The 20,060-nt window shown below is 59.2% G+C and overlaps 1 protein-coding gene across 2 annotated transcripts; it reads right to left on the bottom strand.

Moving 5' to 3' along the window:
* Nucleotides 1–12,878: 12,878 nt before the first annotated feature.
* On the bottom strand, nucleotides 12,879–15,520 carry LOC123352226. Of its 2 annotated transcripts, none has more exons than XM_044992073.1 (5): nucleotides 15,384–15,520; nucleotides 14,845–15,039; nucleotides 14,209–14,340; nucleotides 13,341–13,481; nucleotides 12,879–13,128 (listed from the first exon to the last, which is right to left on the bottom strand). In XM_044992073.1, coding segments are annotated over exons 1-5 (621 nt in total). In that variant the 5' UTR covers nucleotides 15,385–15,520; the 3' UTR covers nucleotides 12,879–12,976. The 2 variants fall into 2 exon arrangements, with proteins under 2 accessions (XP_044848008.1, XP_044848009.1); XM_044992074.1 differs by having other exon boundaries at nucleotides 15,388–15,518.
* Nucleotides 15,521–20,060: the final 4,540 nt, after the last annotated feature.

Raw genomic sequence — 20,060 nt, 5'->3', positions numbered from 1 at the left:
TCCAACTGCCGTAGAACCTCCCCCCCCGGCCCAGGGTGCCCGGCCCCCACCCAGCGACTACACAGCACAAGGGACCTGGGGTCGGCCGGCCCCGTCCTGCTGCACGGCCTGGGGCCCCGCTCCCCTGTTCGAACCAGAGCCTGAGAAACCGCCCGTGGGGCTGGAGACCCAGCTCCCCTCCCTGCTTCCCGTCCGACCTGGCCGGACGCCCCATCCCACCGGCAGCGCCCTGCTCAGAGCTGGCGGTTCCCGTGGCGGTTCTCACCGACCGGGCTCCCCCTCTGCGACGCCAAATCCTGCTGGGCGCCGCTCGCTAGGGCTGCGTCCACACCCCCAGCCCCAATGCCGGAGCGAGGGGCTCGCACGACCTCGCTAACACTAGCCGCGTGGCCCGGTCTGGTCAGGCTGTGACCCCCCCCCGACGGGAGCGGCTGCACGGCTGGGTTTAGCGCCGTCGTGCGGGCAGACCCGGGCTCCGCGGGGCCGCACGTCGCTGCCCGAACCGCGGCCGCGGTGGGGACGGTCACTGCAGCGACGGCCGGGACGTGCTGCTGCGCCTGTAGCAAACCCACCTCTCGGACACGCGGGGGAGAAGTCTCCCGTCGGGGCTCGGCTCCGTCTCCCAAGGGCACGGCTGTTTCACTCCCCTCCGCCACGTCCGGAGGTCAGCCGGAGCACCCGAGCCGACTCGGTGGGTGCTCTGGGGCTGGAGCACCCATGGAGAAAAAACAGTGGGTGCTGAGCACCCACTGGCAGCCCCGCAGATCAGCACCTCCCCCTCCCACCCAGCACCTCCCACCTGCCACGATCAGCTGTTCAGCAACGTGCGGGAGACACGGTGGGTGGGAGGAGCGGGGCAGGAAGAGGCGGGGAGGGGCAGGGGCTTGGGGGACGGGGTGGAGTGGGGGTGGACCAGGGCAGGGAGAGGCAGCGGAGGGGACAGGTAGAGGTGGGGTGGGGGTAGGGACTTGGGGGAGGAGGTGCAGTGGAGGCAGGTCTGGGGTGGAGCAGGGATGGGGAGAGACTAGGCGGGGGTGGGTCCTCGGTGGAAGAGGTGGGGCCTGGGGTGGAGAGGGGGGTCGAGGACCCGCCCGTGGACCGAAGGTTTCGGTGCAGACCCCGGCTCTGAGACGTGCTGCCGTGGGGCTTGGGGGTTGTTTTCTGTGGTGCAGACACACCCTGTGCGGCCCGTTGTTTCGGTTATAGTGAGGCTGGATGATGGCGCCGCGGCTTCGGCTCCGGTTGCTGCGGTTCCTTGCTCAACGGAGTGAAATGGCCCCTGGAGGAGCGTCCCCGACCCTCCAGGAGTGCTCTGGAGTCCCCAGGAATTAAAGGCGAATCTTTCATTAAGGCTTAAGGCGCGGGATGAAACCTCCAGGAATACGTCAGCCCGGCCCCTGGTGCTCTGGGAACACGCCGCGCCCCAGGCGAGCGACCTCAGATACGTCCCAAGTACCACGTCTTAGCCGCACGCCCAGTTTTATTAAATCAATGAGTAAAGGTCCAATTCCCCAGGCGGATCGAAATCCTACCCGCCCATATGTGAGCGGGTGGACCAGGCCCTAAGGCAGTGGGTCCCAAACTGGGGTTCGTGAACCCCTGGGGGTTCGTGAAATGTTACAGGGGGTTCTCGGGAAAAAAATCCCTAATGGCACAGCCTTGGGGCCTTCCAGGAGCTGAGCAGATCAAAGCAAGCGTCTCTATCACACTGAGGAGATTTAAACTTCAAGACTCCTTATCAGAAATGGAAAGGGGAGGTGGATATTTTTTTGCTGTTTTTAAAATTAAATAGGCAGCTAGTATTGTTTTAAAAATTATTATGAAGAAGAAGTTTAAGCTTTGTTGTAACGTCTGTTGTTTGCCTGGACTGCTCAAGCCCTGAATGCTTGTGGAGGAGGATCTCTGTGAGTTGGCTTCTTAAATCCCTTCCTGCTGTTTCACATCTGATACCCCTTGATGAACCGTAGGGTCCTTGTCTTAGAACAGGCTTCTTCAACGTGATACAAGCCGCGGAAGTGAGATCTCGGAGGAGTGGTGCCATTTTCATAATGTAATAAACATACTGTCATGATCAATAATAATAAATAGTGTGTAATAAGCGTGTCATCAAAACAAATGTTATATTTCCCAGATCACGGCTTTTATCATTTCTACTCGGGTAAAGGAGAAAATCCCTGGAAATATTCGTTTTTAGGAGGGGGTTCGTGAGACTTGACATTTTAGTGAAAGGGGTTCACGGGTTGTTGAAGTTTGGGAACCACGGCCCTACGGCCCCCTGCTGGAGGCCTCGCCATCCTACCACACCCTGCCCCAGGAAAGAGCAGGAGAGGTGGGTCCTCCAGGCTGCCTAGAGAGGCTGCAGGGAAAGCAGCCAATCAGAGACCAGCAGGCTCATATAAAAAGGAGCTGGGGCCGGAGCTGTTCAGTTGCTGGCTGGAGCCAGAGGAGCAAGGTAGGTGCTGGAGTAGTGGGTGGGACCGTGTCCCCGCTACCCACCAGCTACGGTCGGAGTGGCCCAGAGATGGGGCTGAAGACCTGGAAGAGGGTCAGTAACTTTTGAACTTTGTTATCCCCAGGAGGGGGCTGAACAGTGACTCAGTCAGGGAACGGGGCGAAGAAGCCCTGGGGGGCGCCGCTCCCGATCAGAGCGAGCCCGGGAGGGGTGGTAACCAGGGCGCCGTGCCAGGCCCTGTTGGACTCTTGCCCCCGGAAGGGGTCCCTTTCCGGGGTATTCACACACGGCCTGCGTGCGGAGGGGCTGAGTCCCTGAGACAGCGAACGGCCAGCAGGGGTCGCCGTGAGCAGCGCAGGGGGCGTGCGGGTGCAGCCGCCCGGGCGGACAGCGGGGGCTGGGCCCTGTGGCACCATGTCATCACGATCGCTGGAGCCCCTCCGCACATCCTGAGCCACGTTCGAGGGGCCCGGGACCCCCCCAGAGACGATCAGCCCCGGAGAGACGGTTCCCGCGGGTTGCGGTTCCCCTTCTCCTCGTTAGCACCGACGCACGACAGGGGCCGGGGCCAGGGTGACCAGACAAGAAGTGTGAAAAACTGGGACAGGTAATAGGAGCCTATACAAGAAAAAGCCCCAAATATTGGGACCATCCCTGTAACATCGGGACATCTGGTCGCCCTAGGCCAGGCAAAGCTGTTACACTCCGGCGGCCGGGCCGATACAGCTCCGTGCGTCGCGATCCCGTTCCCCGGAACCTCTTCTCCTGGCACGTCTTCGGCAGCAGGCTGGGGACCTCGCTGGCCCAGGGCTGCTCCTCGCTCCCCACGCCTGGGCCGGCTGAGCTAAGCTCCTACAGGTCTTAGGCTTGGCTGAGATACCCAGAGGGGATGCATGGGCGGGGGGCGGCAGCGGGGGTTAAGTGCCCCCTCCCCCCCCAGATTTCTGCTTGGCCTGCCGGGGTGGTCTCCCCCGGGGCACGCTCGGTCTCTGTCCCCGGCAGCCAGGCCTGGGCAGGGAGCGGAGGGGACGCCCCGTGGGTCACCGCTCCCTCCCCAGCTGGGCTGCCTCTCAGGCCCGGAGCAGCGACCAGGAGCGGCCACCCTCAGCCCACGTGGCTCCGTCCCGCTCCATGCCCAGGGAGAGCAGCCGAAGGTGCCGGGGGGGAGGCACAGCGGGAGGAGGACAAATCCCCCCCCCCCAGTAACTCTGGTGGGGTGGGGAGAGTGCAGCGGCCCCAGGGGGGGTCACTGGACAGAGGAGACACGTCAGGGGATCACGTGTCCTCCCCGTTAGATCCTGCCTCCCCCAGTACCGGGAGGCAGGAGGTGTCTTGGGCAGTGGTTTTCAAACTTTTTTTTTTCTGGAGATCCAGCTGAAGAAAACTGATGCCTGCGACCCAACGGAGCTGGGAATGAGGGGTTCGGGGTGCGGGAGGGGCTCAGGGCTGGGGCAGCGGGTTGGGGTGAGGGCTGTGAGGTGGGGCTGGGAATGAGGGGTTCGGGGTGTGGGAGGGGCTCAGGGCTGGGGCAGCGGGTTGGGGTGCAGGAGGGGGTCAGGGCTCTGGGCTGGAGGTGCTGGTGTGACGAAGTGAGACTGTTTTTAATGTTTCCTCTGAATGCTCTAGGGGTGCCTCAGTTTCCCCTATGCATTTCTTAAGTCTCTAGGTGGTGGGATAAAGGCCACTGTGCATAAATGGCCGACACTCTGTCTCCTGGCAACTAATGGCCAGGCCCTTCCCGCCCCCTGCAAGGGGATGCTAAAGGTGGGGGAGAACAGAGGAATCAGGTGACCTCCTGGCCCGGAAAGGGATAAAGCAGAGAGGAGGGGCTGGAGGGGGTTTCAGTCTGGAGCTGGCTGCGGACGAGGAGTGAGGGCAGACGGGGGGGTCTGGCTCACTGCCCCCCAGAATGGACCCGGCTGAGGGGTCCCGTTCTCTGTACCCACAAGCTCTGTGTTAGACCCTGTTCCTGTCGTCTAATAAACTTCTATGTCACTGGCTGGCTGAGAGTCACGTCTGACTGCGAAGTGGGGGTGCAGGACCCTGTGGCCCCCCCAGGACCCCGCCGGGGTGTGCTCGCTGGGGGAAGTGCATGGAGGGGCAGAGGATGCTGAATGCTCCAAGGTGAAGCCGTGTCAGCTTCTTGCCCTGGAGCCAGTCTGCTCACAGAGAGGAGACTCCCCCAGAGCCCTGCCTGGCTTCGGGGGGAGCAGTTCCAGAGCATCGCCCGGGGACTCCGTGACAGCAGGCTCTGGGGTGGGGCCAGGGAGGAGGGGTTAGGGGTGCAGGAGGGGGCTGTGGCTTTGGGGGGAGGCTCAGGATTGGGGCACAGGAGGGTGTTAGGGCTCTGGGCTGGGGGTGCAGGCTCTGGGGTGGGGCCAGGGAGGAGGGGTTTGGGGTGCATGAGAGGGCTGTGGCTTTGGGGGGCTCCGGGCTGGGGATTGGGATGTGGAAGGGGGTCAGGGCTCTGGGCTGGGGCCAGGGAGGAGGGGTTTGGGGTGCAGGAGGGGGCTCCGGGTTTTGTGGAGGGCTCAGGGCAGGGGATTGGGGCGCAGGGTTGAGGCGGTGCAGCCGGGGTGGCAGGCAGGTTTCCCGCCTGTCCTGGCACCGTGGACCGCGCTGTGCCCTGGACGTGGCCGGCAGCAGGTCCGGCTCCTAGGTGGAGGCGCACCAGCAGCTCTTGCCCACAGGCCCCGCCCCCCAGCTCCCATTGGCCGGTGTCAGAACAGGTAGGGAGTCACCTGCCTTACCTGGCAGCGCCGCCAATGGGGCTTCTAACGGCCCGGTCGGTGGTGCTGACCAGAGCGACCCAGGGCCTTACGTGCCGCGGCCCAGTCCTGGCTCGTGACCCCCGGTTTGAAAGCCACCCGCTCTGTGGCTCTACCGGTGCACTGAGGGTTGCCAGGTTGGGTGGGACGTATTCCTGGAGGTTTCATCACGTGCCCGAATCTGTCGTTCCTGGAGCCTCCCGGAAAGTCCTGCCCCACCCCCCCCGAACACCCATCGCTCCTAAGCTCGGGCCCGTCCCGGGCGTCTAGGATCCTGTGAACTCCGTCTCCTCCGTGGCCGTTGATCGTGTACGTCCCCCAGCCCCGCACCGAGCGCGCGGGGACATGGGCGGGCAGATGGACTAACTGGCTACCCCGGAAAGGCCTTGTCCAAAACTGAGCTCGTCCAAACCTGCGTGAGGGCGCCGGGGCCCCGTGCCCGCGGCGGGGTCGAGCGAAGGGCTCTAGGTACCGACTCTCCGGGGAGGTGGATTAACGCCAGCGGGTGAGAACTCAGCCCGGCTGGGGGAAGGGGCCCCGCCGGGGCGGGACGGGCAGGGCCGCCGCGGTGTCGACGTGCGGCAGGTTTTCTAATCCTCGCCGGTGGCTCGGCGTCCGCCTGGAACGGGGCCCGTCGCAGCTGGGCGCAGGGATCCCGGCAGCACCGGGGCCAAAGCCAGAGGGAAAATCCCCTTTGGATGCCCCCCGGACGCCCTTAGCTGTTCCTGGGGCACTTCTGATCAGCTGGTTGTCGTCCCCCCGCCCCCGATCTTCTGCAATCCCTGCCCCCAGGAGAGCATCCCCCACCCTGGAAGCCGGGCTTTGTCTACAGGGACCTTGGGCCGGAGAGAAACACGTTTTTCACTTGTGCCCAGCCCACCAAGTGACCCAGATCCCTCTATATTAGTGACCTGCCATCTTCTGGGAGCGGGCTGGGCACTCATCCCTGGCAGGCAGGGCTGGCCCGGATACTCCAGGCTGCACTAGGGGGCGCTGTGCTATGGGGACAGGGTGGCCCCAATACTCCAGGCTGCACTAGGTGGCGCTGTGCTACAGGGACGGGGTGGCCCCGATACCCCAGGCTGCACTAGGGGGCGCTGTGCTACGGGGATGGGGTGGCCCCGAGAGTGCCAGGAGAGGCAGGAAGCCTGCCCGCCACCCCGGCTGCACCGCCTCAACCTTGCACCCCAATCCCCTGCCCTGAGCCCTCCACAAAACCCGGAGCCCTCTCCTGCACCCCAAACCCCTCCCCCCAGGCTGCACTAGGGGGCGCTGTGCTGCGGGGACGGGGTGGCCCCAATACCCCAGGCTGCACTAGGGGGCGCTGTGCTGCAGGGGGGGGCTCTCCCCTGGCAGGCAGGGCTGGTCCTGCTGCACTAGGGGGCGCTGTGCTACAGGGACAGGGTGGCCCCGCTGCCCCAGGCTGCACTAGGGGGCGCTGTGCTGCGGGGACGGGGTGGGGGCAGCAGCCTGGACGGCTGTTTATTGGCCACTTCTCCTTGAATGGTCTCTTGAAATACACATCACTCCTTATGCTGAATAAACCATCCTGCCGTGTAGTCCGCTGGGACGCTCTGTGTGGCCTGACACCTTGTGTCACTCACCAAAGGAAGTTGGTCCAGTAAAAGATCTCACCTCCCTCGGCTTGTCCGTCCGTCCGTCCAACCATTCATCCATCCATCCCATAAATACAAATCTGTGTCTGTATCCATACACCCCATCCCTGTCCATCCCCAAACCCCCCCTCTATCTATCCATCCCCATAGACACCCCCTCTCCCTGCTGTCCAGCTGTGACACTCTGTGCCTCAAAGGAGCCCCCTGAAGCCCCCATATTCACCACTGTCACCTAGGTATGATGAGTTGTGTACCGAGTCTGCCTTGTGAGGTACCAGGTTAAAAGGCTGGATCTGTTGAACGTTAATGCCCTGTTGGATTGGCTGTGCTGTCGTTGCATGGGGAGCTGTGACGTTTTGCTACGTGTGTGTTACTGAAATATGTTGCAAGGTTGGGAACACCCACAACCAGCCTTTCGGGTACAACACTGGAGCAGCCAGATGGGCTGACGGCCCATTGAAGGAATCCACACGCCTAGGGACGATCCCAGGAACTGTAGACAATGGAGACGTCGCCGAGGGAGCAGGCAGACAATGGAGGGATCGCTCAGTGGTTTGAGCATTGACCTGCTAAACCCAGGGTTGGGAGTTCAATCCTTGAGGGGGCCATTTGGGGATTTAGCTAGGGATTGGTCCTGCTTTGAGCAGGGGGTTGGACTAGATGAGCTCCTGAGGTCCCTGATAATCTATGATAGCGAAAGATCTTTCCAACAAGCTGGAAGAAACTATAAAGGTGGGGAAGTGACGTCATCACTTGGCCTCGCTCCCCCCACAATCGGACCCCTGGAAACACGTCTGGAAGACACTGAACTGGGAAGCAACAAAGAATCCTGTGGCACCTTATAGACTAACAGACGTTTTGCAGCATGAGCTTTCGTGGGTGAATACCCACTTCTTCAGATGCAAGTGGTGGAAATTTCCAGGGGCAGGTTTATATATGCAAGCAAGAAGCAAGCTAGAGATAACGAGGTTAGATCAATCAGGGAGGATGGGGCCCTGTTCTAGCAGTTGAGGTGTGAAAACCAAGGGAGGAGAAACTGGTTCTGTAATTGGCAAGCCATTCACAGTCTTTGTTTAATCCTGAGCTGATGGTGTCAAATTTGCAGATGAACTGGAGCTCAGCAGTTTCTCTTTGAAGTCTGGTCCTGAAGTTTTTTTGCTGCAGGATGGCCACCTTAAGATCTGCTATTGTGTGGCCAGGGAGGTTGAAGTGTTCTCCTACAGGTTTTTGTATATTGCCATTCCTAATATCTGATTTGTGTCCATTTATCCTTTTCCTTAGAGACTGTCCAGTTTGGCCGATGTACATAGCAGAGGGGCACTGCTGGCATATGATGGCATATATTACATTGGTGGACGTGCAGGTGAATGAACCAGTGATGGTGTGGCTGATCTGGTTAGGTCCTGTGATGGTGTTGCTGGTGTAGATATGTGGGCAGAGTTGGCATCGAGGTTTGTTGCATGGGTTGGTTCCTGAGCTAGAGTTACTATGGTGCGGTGTGCAGTTACTGGTGAGAATATGCTTCAGGTTGGCAGGTTGTCTGTGGGCGAGGACTGGCCTGCCACCCAAGGCCTGTGAAAGTGTGGGATCATTCTCCAGGATGGGTTGTAGATCCCTGATGATGCGCTGGAGGGGTTTGAGCTGGGGACTGTATGTGATGGCCAGTGGAGTCCTGTTGGTTTCTTTCTTGGGTTTGTCTTGCAGTAGGAGGCTTCTGGGTACACGTCTGGCTCTGTTGATCTGTCTCCTTATTTCCTCGTGCGGGTACTGTAGTTTTGAGAATGCTTGGTGGAGATTTTGTAGGTGTTGGTCTCTGTCTGTGGGGTTAGAGCAGATGCGGTTGTACCTCAGTGCTTGGCTGTAGACAATGGATCTTGTGGTGTGCCCGGGATGGAAGCTGGAGGCATGAAGGTAGGCATAGCGGTCGGTAGGTTTTCGGTATAGGGTGGTGTTAATGTGACCATCAATTATTTGCACCGTAGTGTCTAGGAAGTGGACCTCCCATGTAGATTGGTCCAGGCTGAGGTTGATGGTGGGGTGGAAGCTGTTGAAATCGTGGTGGAATTTTTCCAGAGTCTCCTTCCCATGGGTCCAGATGATGAAGATGTCATCAATGTAGCGTAGGTAGAGAAGGGGCGTGAGTGGACGGGAGCTGAGGAAGCGTTGTTCCAGGTCAGCCATAAAAATATTGGCATATTGTGGGGCCATGCGGGTGCCCATAGCGGTGCCACTGATCTGGAGATATATATTGTCATCAAATTTGAAATAGTTGTGTCTGAGGATAAAGGCACAGAGCTCAGCAACCAGTTGTGCTGTGGCATCATCAGGGATACTGTTCCTGACAGCTTGTATTCCATCAGCGTGTGGGATGTTGGTGTAGAGAGCCTCTACATCCATGGTGGCCAGGATGGTGTTTTCTGGAAGTTCACCAATGCATTGTAGTTTCCTCAGGAAATCAGTGGTGTCACGGAGATAGCTGGGCGTGCTGGTGGCATAGGGTCTGAGTAGAGAGTCCACATATCCAGACAGTCCTTCAGTGAGAGTTCCAATGCCCGAGATGATGGGGCGTCCAGGATTTCCAGGTTTGTGGATTTTGGGCAGTAGATAGAATAGCCCTGGTCGGGGCTCTAAGGGTATGTTGACTTGTTCCGGTGTTAGTGTAGGGAGTGTCTTGAGTAGATGGTTCAGTTCCTTAGTGTATTCCTCAGTGGGATCTGAGGGAAGTGGCCTGTAGAATTTGGTGTTGGAGAGTTCTCTGGCGGCCTCCTTTTGGTAGTCAGACCTGTTCATGATGACAACAGCACCTCCTTTATCAGCCTCTTTGATTATAATGTCAGGATGGTTTCTGAGGCTGTGGATGGCATTGCGTTCTGCACGACTTAGGTTATGAGGCAAGCGATGTTGTTTTTCCACAATTCCTGAGGAAACTACAATGCATTGGTGAACTTCCAGAAAACACCATCCTGGCCACCATGGATGTAGAGGCTCTCTACACCAACATCCCACACGCTGATGGAATACAAGCTGTCAGGAACAGTATCCCTGATGATGCCACAGCACAACTGGTTGCTGAGCTCTGTGCCTTTATCCTCAGACACAACTATTTCAAATTTGATGACAATATATATCTCCAGATCAGTGGCACCGCTATGGGCACCCGCATGGCCCCACAATATGCCAATATTTTTATGGCTGACCTGGAACAACGCTTCCTCAGCTCCCGTCCACTCACGCCCCTTCTCTACCTACGCTACATTGATGACATCTTCATCATCTGGACCCATGGGAAGGAGACTCTGGAAAAATTCCACCACGATTTCAACAGCTTCCACCCCACCATCAACCTCAGCCTGGACCAATCTACATGGGAGGTCCACTTCCTAGACACTACGGTGCAAATAATTGATGGTCACATTAACACCACCCTATACCGAAAACCTACCGACCGCTATGCCTACCTTCATGCCTCCAGCTTCCATCCCGGGCACACCACAAGATCCATTGTCTACAGCCAAGCACTGAGGTACAACCGCATCTGCTCTAACCCCACAGACAGAGACCAACACCTACAAAATCTCCACCAAGCATTCTCAAAACTACAGTACCCGCACGAGGAAATAAGGAGACAGATCAACAGAGCCAGACGTGTACCCAGAAGCCTCCTACTGCAAGACAAACCCAAGAAAGAAACCAACAGGACTCCACTGGCCATCACATACAGTCCCCAGCTCAAACCCCTCCAGCGCATCATCAGGGATCTACAACCCATCCTGGAGAATGATCCCACACTTTCACAGGCCTTGGGTGGCAGGCCAGTCCTCGCCCACAGACAACCTGCCAACCTGAAGCATATTCTCACCAGTAACTGCACACCGCACCATAGTAACTCTAGCTCAGGAACCAACCCATGCAACAAACCTCGATGCCAACTCTGCCCACATATCTACACCAGCAACACCATCACAGGACCTAACCAGATCAGCCACACCATCACTGGTTCATTCACCTGCACGTCCACCAATGTAATATATGCCATCATATGCCAGCAGTGCCCCTCTGCTATGTACATCGGCCAAACTGGACAGTCTCTAAGGAAAAGGATAAATGGACACAAATCAGATATTAGGAATGGCAATATACAAAAACCTGTAGGAGAACACTTCAACCTCCCTGGCCACACAATAGCAGATCTTAAGGTGGCCATCCTGCAGCAAAAAAACTTCAGGACCAGACTTCAAAGAGAAACTGCTGAGCTCCAGTTCATCTGCAAATTTGACACCATCAGCTCAGGATTAAACAAAGACTGTGAATGGCTTGCCAATTACAGAACCAGTTTCTCCTCCCTTGGTTTTCACACCTCAACTGCTAGAACAGGGCCCCATCCTCCCTGATTGATCTAACCTCGTTATCTCTAGCTTGCTTCTTGCTTGCATATATAAACCTGCCCCTGGAAATTTCCACCACTTGCATCTGAAGAAGTGGGTATTCACCCACGAAAGCTCATGCTGCAAAACGTCTGTTAGTCTATAAGGTGCCACAGGATTCTTTGTTGCTTTTACAGATCCAGACTAACACGGCTACCCCTCTGATACTGAACTGGGAAGGGGGCCGTAGCCTGACGGGGAGCCCCCGCCGGGGTATGGAGGAGCTGTGAGCTGCCTGTGTTGTCTATCAGCGCGAGACACGGCTTGGTTCAAATCCTGCCTAGTTCAGAGAACTCAGATTGGTGTTTGACATTTATTTCTCAGGTAACCAGCTGTGATCTCTACGCTCACCGTGAAATCCATCGCTCTGCAGTGGATAAACGTGGTTGATGTTTTACGTAAACCAGGGGGTTTTGGTCGAAGTACCTGGGGAATCCGCTCAGGAACCCAAGCTGGGGCGTGTCCTCGCCACGTCAAGGGAGGGGCGGATGGAGCAATAACCTCGCACTGGTCAGGCTTCAGACCACAGCGGGACGGCCCGGTCCTAGGGGGAGAGCTGGGGGATTGGCTGGAGCCTCTGTTGTTGGTTCACGAGGGGCTGGGACCCGGCTGGGTGTGCCCCTGCCTGGGGATGGCCGTGTCTGGAGCTTGTCACAGCAGCAGGGTGTGAGAGGGAGCCCAGGCTGGTGGGACAGGGGGCTCAGTGTACCCCAGTTCAGGCTGCACCCCGGGAACCCGTCACACCGGCGTCAGGCCCCATGGTGCCGATGTGATTCCAGCTGGGGCGATGCACGGCCAGCGACTTGCAAACGCTCTTTTTAATTCAGTGCAAGAAATTGTCCCGATTCCGTATCCTTCGGCACAAGGATCTCTGGGGGGAAGGGAAGAGGGGCGTGCGCTGGCCAGAGGGGCGGGGGTCCCCACTCTGTGTGAGCCGTCGCATCCCTGAGACCCTGAACACAGAACCACACCCCCGGAGATGCACAGTCACACGCCAGCTGGACACAGGGGCTGCGGGTCGGGAGTGAGAGGCATGCGCACATACAGTGCAGGGCCGAGTTCCTCCAGCAGGGGGCGACAGGGACACACACACACACACAGTGCAGGGCCCAGCCCCTCCAGCAGGGGGCGACAGGGACACACACACACACACACACACGAGTGCAGGGCTCAGTCCCTCCAGCAGGGGGCGACAGGGACACACACACACACACACACACACACACACACACACAGTGCAGGGCCCAGCCCCTCCAGCAGGGGGCGACAGGGACACACACACACACACACGAGTGCAGGGCTCAGTCCCTCCAGCAGGGGGCGACAGGGACACACACACACACACACACACACACACAGTGCAGGGCCCAGCCCCTCCAGCAGGGGGCGACAGGGACACACACACACACACACGAGTGCAGGGCCCAGCCCCTCCAGCAGGGGGCGGCAGGGACACACACACACACACACGGAGTGCAGGGCCCAGCCCCTCCAGCAGGGGGCGGCAGGGACACACACACACACACACGGAGTGCAGGGCCCAGCCCCTCCAGCAGGGGGCGGCAGGGACACACACACACACACGGAGTGCAGGGCCCAGCCCCTCCAGCAGGGGGCGACAGGGACACACACACACACACACACACGAGTGCAGGGCTCAGTCCCTCCAGCAGGGGGCGGCAGGGACACACACACAGAGCGACCTGGTCCCTGCCCTTACACCGGCGGGGGCGGGGCCGGCTCCGTCCGGGGCTGGTCCTCGTGGAGCCGGGCGGTGGAGCCGGGCCGCAGGCCACCCTGCTGCACCTGGTTGAGGCTCTGGGTGGGCGTCTTGTTGCCCTGGATATGGGTGATGAGACTCACCAGCGCTGTGGGGGAGGGGCAGAGCTGGGGTGAGTGGTGGTCTCGGAGGGGGTCCCAGTGCTTTCATGGGGTAACCCCCCAGCCCCTCCCCCAACCCCCATAGCCCCCAGTGCTCCCAATTCCCTCCCCAGAACCCCACCCCTCCCCCAAAGCCCCCCACTGGGTCTCCAGCTGTCCCGCCATACCCCCCATCCGCCCCCCCTGCTCTGGGTCTCACCGCTCAGGAGGAAGAGGAAGGAGGCCAGGAAGCCCACGTACAAGCACCAGCCGTGCCGGAATCTCATCTCGGAGTGGAAGGGCTCCGAGATCGAGGTAAACGAGACGCCGAACACCAGGACGCTCACCAGCATGACGATCCCTGGGGTGGGGGAAGGGTCTAGCTGCAACCTCCTTAGCCAGTTCCCCCACCCCAAAGCTGGCCACCAGGTGAGGGATTGTTGTGTAGCAGCCCCCCACGTCCTACCCCAGAGCTGGCTGCATCTCAGCGCCGGGCGAGGATCCTTGTATAACCAGCCCCCACGTCCCACCCCAGAGCTGGCTGCATCTCAGCCCCGGGCGAGGGATCCCTGTATAACCAGCCCCCATGCCCCACCCCATTGCTGGCTGCATCTCAGCGCCGGGTGAGGGATCCCTGTATAACCAGCCCCCGCGCCCCACCCCAGAGCTGGTCGCGTCCCAGCGCCGGGCGAGGATCCCTGTATAACCAGCCCCTACGTCCCACCCCAGAGCTGGCTGCATCTCAGCGCCGGGCGAAGGGTCCCTGTATAACCAGCCCCCGCACCCCACCCCAGAGCTGGCTGCATCTCAGTGCCGGGTGAGGGGTCCCGGTATAACCAGCCCCCGTGCCCCACCCCAGAGCTGGCTGCATCTCAGGGCCGGGCGAGGGATCCCTGTATAACCAGCCCCCGCACCCCACCCCAGAGCTGGCTGCATCTCAGCGCTGGGCGAGGGGTCCCTGTATAACCAGCCCCCACGTCCCACCCCAGAGCTGGCTGCATCTCAGAGCCGGGTGAGGGGTCCCAGTATAACCAGCCCCCGCGCCCCACCCCAGAGCTGGTCGCGTCCCAGCGCCGGGCGAGCAGTACCTGTCAAGAGGTTGGTGACAGCGGCCAGCCTGTATTTGCGGAAGGTGTGGAAGGAGGTGAGGACGGAGCAGACGGCGATGAACCCAAGCAGAGTGGACAGCGTCATCAGCGCTTTGGCCACCTCGAATGCCACTGAGGGATCAAGAGCCAGGCTGGTTAATGAGGGGAATCTCCCTGCACCCCCCTGCACCCCAACCCCACTGGCCTGAGATTCATCGGCACCGGCAGAGCTGGGCGGGGAGAGCTGGGCTAGCAGGGGGCTGGACTGGGGTTGTACTGTGGCAGGTGGGTTGGGGGCTGCGGGTCGGGACTGAGGGGCACCGGCAGAGCTGCGGGGGGGGGAGCGCGGGGCTGGGCTAGCAGGGGGCTGTGGGTCGGGATTGGGGGGACAATGGTTGCCCTGTGTGTGGCGGGTGGGCTGGGGGGCTGCGGGTCGGGACTGAGGGGCACCGGCAGAGCTGGGGGGGGGAGCGCGGGGCTGGGCTAGCAGGGGGCTGCGGGTCGGGACTGAGGGGCACCGGCAGAGCTGGGGGGGGGAGCGCGGGGCTGGGCTAGCAGGGGGCTGCGGGTCGGGATTGAGGGGCACCGTCGTGCTGCCCGTGCTGGGGGATACCAGGGCCGGACGGGGTCCCGTACCCGTCCCCATGGGCAGTTTGCTGCAGGACAAATTGAGGCAGATGTTCCACAGCCCCACGCTGGTCTCGAACCCGGGGCTTTCGACTTCCATCCAGTACGGGGAGACCAGCACCAGCAGCTCCGTCAGGAGGCTCAGGCAGGACAGGGCCTTGGTCGTCTGCTTGAATTTCAGCTTCTCAGCCAGCCCGAGAGACACTGGGGGGAGGGGCGGCTATGTGTGAATGGGGGGCAGGGATCCCCCATAACAGCCCCCGGCCCCCTCGTTAGCCAGATCACCCCACCATGATCCCTGTCCCCTCTAACAACCCAGGACCCTCCACTAGCCATTAGCTGGCTCCCCCCATAATGCCCCCAGCCCCCAAATATCACATCGCTTCGTAACGACCCCCCCGCCCGTTATATCCCCATAACGAACCCCTACACCCCAACTAGCCAGATCCCCCTTAACAGCCCTCTGCCCCCCCCATTAGTCAGACCCCCGAGAATGACCCCTCCCCCGCCATTAGCTAGGTCCCCCGTCCCATCCCTCTGCCATATACTTGCTGCAGGGGGTGACCCCGATGCTCTGTGGGGTGGAGGGGGGCTGGGTTTACACCCCGATCAGCCCCAAACCCTGATCCCCGTGGCCTCCCTGCGACCCAGCAGCCCCAGCTGCCATCGCTGGGCCCCGGCTGCCTCCAACTGCCGTAGAACCTCCCCCCCCCCAGCCCAGGGTGCCCGGCCCCCACCCAGCGACTACGCAGCACAAGGGACCTGGGGTCGGCCGGCCCCCTCCTGCTGCACGGCCTGGGGCCCCGGCTCCCCTGTTCGAACCAGAGCCTGAGAAACCGCCCGTGGGGCTGGAGACCCAGCGGCCAGCTCCCCTCCCTGCTCACACCGGGCACCTGCTTCCTGGTCGGAATTGGTCAGGTGGGGGGCTCTCCCTTGGGGTCAGGGCTGGCCCCGATGCCCCAGGGCAGCGCTAGGGGGCGCTGTGCTGCAGGGGGCAGGGTGGGTCTCTCCCTTGGGGGACAGGGCTGGCCCCGATGCCCCAGGGCAGCGCTAGGGGGCGCTGTGCTGCAGGGGGCAGGGTGGGGGCTCTCCCCTGGCAGGCAGGGCTGGCCCCGATGCCCCAGGGCGGCACTAGGGGGCGCTGTGCTCCCAGAGGTGCTAGCATTTCCTCCAAGGGCTGGGCCAAACCCCTGCTGGGGCAATTCCATTCGGCTTCCCAAAATGCACCCTCGAGCTGAGATTTTCATTCACTTCCCATCTAAAAGTGCACGAATTGTTGTGAATTAACCAGCCACTGTGTCCCCACCCTAGAGGTGGCTGCCTGTCAGCGTCAGGAGAGCCGTTCCGGTGCGGCGTTATATGCAGCTGTCCCCCAGCTGCTCTGCCCCAGAGGTGGCTGCATCTCAGCTCTGGGTGAGGCTGCACCACCTGAAAATTGAGTCCGGATCCTTGAGGTTGAAATGGCCTGAGAAAAGCAGAGAGTTTTTACCGGTACAGTTTAGTGACCCACTTGTTTGCGGGTGGGCAGTGTTTCTACAGATTGTATGTTATGCGCTGGCATCCAGACTCCTGGCTTCAGTTCCAAGCTTGGGAGAGTCACATCAGCTCGCTGTGCCTCTGTTTCCTCATCTGGAAAGTGGGGATAATGTGCCTTTGGCTACATAGATTGTATGTAGGAGGGGCAGGGCCTGTCTCTTGCTGTGTCTGGGCAGCGCCCGGCACAACGGGGCCCTGATCTCAGCTGGGGCAGGGCCTGTCTCTGTCCGTGTGTCTGGGCAGCGCCCGGCACGACTGGGCCCTGATCTCAGCTGGGGCAGGGTCTGTCTCTGTCCGTGTGTCTGGGCAGCGCCCGGCACGACGGGGCCCTGATCTCAGCTGGGGCAGGGCCTGGCTCTGTCCGTGTGTCTGGGCAGCGCCCGGCATGACGGGGCCCTGATCTCAGCTGGGGCAGGGTCTGTCTCTGTCCGTGTGTCTGGGCAGCGCCCGGCACGACTGGGCCCTGATCTCAGCTGGGGTCTGTGGAGTGCCCAGGACAACAGGTTCCCGATCTCATAATGACTCACACGTCCAAACCAAACGACGATTAAACTCTCAGGACTTTATACACACGCAGATGGCGGCACCGAGAGAAACAGACCAGGGGCTTGTTTGGGGCCATTTGGCCACGGGGAGGCGTGGCTCTGCGGAATTCCCCCGGCAGCTGAGCTCAACCCAGACGCCGTGGCCGGAGTCACAGAGCCTGGCTCCAGCCCCGCGGCCGAGACGATGGTAACAGGGGAATCGCGGAGCAACGCAAAAATCCGTGGCCAACAGAGGAAATAGTCCTGGGGGTGGAGGGATACGTGATGGAGCTAATTGACTCAGAAGGACGATGTCCTGGCAGGGGAGGAATATTTGATGGTGCCGAGTAGCCTAGAGGCGGAAAAGACCCGGCAGTGGCGAGATATTCAATACGTGCTGAGTGAGAACGGAAAACCGCCCCCGGCACCGGCAGGCCATTCAATACAGCTAATTGGGACGAGCAATCGAGTTCCTGCGGTGGATGGATATTCTACGGCGGTGAGCGGTGCTGAGAAAAAACAAGTCCCTCAGGGGCGGGATATCTTACAGCACAAAGGGTCACAAAAGAGGTGGTGGTGGAGGGATACTGAATAGCGCCAAGTGGAAAAACGTCCCAGTCGTGGAGGGATACTCAATAGCGCTAAGTGCAATGGGGAGGAAAATGTCCCAGTGATAGAGGGCTAGATGGCAGTGCCAAGGGAGACGGTTAGGGGAAAAGTCCCAGTAGTGGAGGGATATTTGATAGTGCTAAGGCACGTGAGAGGAGAGTTAGTCCTGACTGTGTAGGGGTGTCCAATAATGTCGTCTAGCATCGATGGGAAAATAGTCCCAGCAGCGGAAGGATATTCAATAGTTCCCAGTTGCACTTCAAAAAAAATGAGCCCCTTGGCGAATGGATCTCCCGACGGTGTAATGAGTCAGGCGGTGTCGGAGCTTGGAATATCCGCGGACCAATCGGCATCCAGAATCCCGCGCAGGAGGTGGCTGGCTGAGCGGGGAGATGGGCCCTGGGAGCCGAGGAGCGACGGCGCCCCCTGGCTACACTGGTGCTGCGCCCGTCTCCCCCGCCGGGGCCACCTGGCTGCCCGGCTTCGTGCCCAGGGCAGGCGACTGCTTCTGGGTGATCAGGCTGGAGATCCCTGGGCGCGGAGAGAGGGGAAGAGGAGCACAGAGGTTTGAAAAATTACGGGAAATTGAAACATTTACTGAAGATTCACACGAGATTTCACCGATTTTTCCCCCCCAAGCTGCATTTCAAAACCAGATGTTTTTTCTTATACAAAACAGGTTTGAAAGTGGATTTTTAAAACCAAAAATGGTTTTTCCAACCTGAAATTTTTAATGAAAAATACGTTTTTAATCAAAACTTTTAATTTAACAGTTATGAAAAACAAACTCTTCTACTGAAAAAGGGTTTTCAAAAAATGGCTTTTGCCCCCCCCAACACACTTAATAAACAGATTTTTTCCCAGAAAAGACATTTTCTGAGAATGGATTTTTTTTTAACTCAAACGGCTTTTCAAAACCAGAACATTTTTCTGTTTCATTTTTCCATCAGAAAACTGGACAATACTTACAGGGAAATTCAGTGAACATTTTAATTAAAAATGTCTGGGGGTTTTTTTTTGGAAAAATTTCCACCAAAATGAAAAAAATTGACATCCCCCCCTCCAAATTTGATTTGGGTTAAAAAGTCTGTTTATGGCAGGAAAAATCTCAGTGAAAAATCTCCCCCTGTTCTGCAGCTTGACCCCTCGTCCCAGGGAACCCACTGGGGAAACGGCCTACGTTCTTCACCCCCCGAGGCAAGTCTGGGATCCCCAGCTCGGCCCGACGGTGCTGGGTCCTATGGAATGAAGTCTGGGGGCCCTTTGACCCTGCCCCTGCTTACCGGAGAGGGCAAAGGCGGGGCCCACGGCCCAGGACAGGTAGAAGGCCCAGTTGTACCTGCGCTGGATCTGGGGGTGCTGGGGCGCGTAGACCACAAACACGAGGAACATCACCGAGCTGATCAGCCCGCAAGCTCCTACAGGCCAAAGGGAGAGCGTCAGGGGCACATGCCATCCACCACCACCAGGGGGAGCTGGCACTCTTGGGTCAAGCTTCTCTTCTACTCCTGTGAGCCGATGTGAGCAGATAATCCCCTACTGGCTATTCCATCCATCAATCACCCCAACATACACCTCTATCCATCGATCTGTCCGTCCGTCCGTCCATCCCCATACACACCCCTCCATCCATCCATTCATCCATCCTTCCATCCCCATCCATCTATCCTCATACACACCCCTCCATCCATCCATTCATCCATCCATCCATCTATCCTCATACATACCCCTCCATCCATCCATTCATCCATCCTTCCATCCCCATCCATCTATCCTCATACATACCCCTCCATCCATCCATCAATCGCCCCAACATACACCTCTATCCATCCATCCGTCCGTCCATCCCCAACCACACCCATCCATTCATCCATCCATCAACATCCATCCATCCCCATACACACCCCTCCACCCATCCATTCATCCATCCTTCCATCCCCATCCATCTATCCTCATACACACCCCTCCATCCATCCATCAATCGCCCCAACATACACCTCTATCCAACCATCCGTCCATCCATCCCCATACACACCCCTCTATCCATCCATCCGTCCGTCCATCCCCATACACACCCCTCCACCCATCCATTCATCCATCCTTCCATCCATCCATCCCCATCCATCTATCCTCATACACACCCCTCCACCCATCCATCCATCCATCTTTCCATCCCCATCCATCTATCCTCATACACACCCCTCCATCCATCCATCCATCCATCTATCCTCATACATACCCCTCCATCCATCCATCAATCGCCCCAACATACACCTCTATCCATCCATCCATCCGTCCATCCCCCATACACACCCCTCCACCCACCCATCCATTCATCCATCCTTCCATCCCCATCCATCTATCCTCATACACACCCCTCCATCCATCCATTCATCCATCCATCCATCCATCCATCCATCTATCCTCATACACACCCCTCCATCCACCCATCCTTCCATCCTCCCATTCCCCGAACATACCCCTCCCTTCCTCCATCCATCCATCCCCATACACACCCCTCTCTCCTTCCATCCATCCATCCATCCATCAACATCC

The sequence above is a fragment of the Mauremys mutica genome, chromosome 17, assembly GCF_020497125.1.
Source record: "Mauremys mutica isolate MM-2020 ecotype Southern chromosome 17, ASM2049712v1, whole genome shotgun sequence".
Lineage (NCBI taxonomy): Eukaryota > Metazoa > Chordata > Testudines > Geoemydidae > Mauremys > Mauremys mutica.
Note: the sequence above shows the minus strand (reverse complement) of the source record. Positions and strands in the feature narration are given on the sequence as shown.

Coding starts and splice junctions, on each gene's coding strand:
- LOC123352226 (XM_044992073.1), bottom strand. Junction 13,482..14,208: donor TGTCACCAACCTCTTGACAG/GTACTGCTCGCC, acceptor CCCCCACCCCAG/GGATCGTCATGCTGGTGAGC. Junction 13,129..13,340: donor CTTCCTCTTCCTCCTGAGCG/GTGAGACCCAGA, acceptor CCTCCCCCACAG/CGCTGGTGAGTCTCATCACC.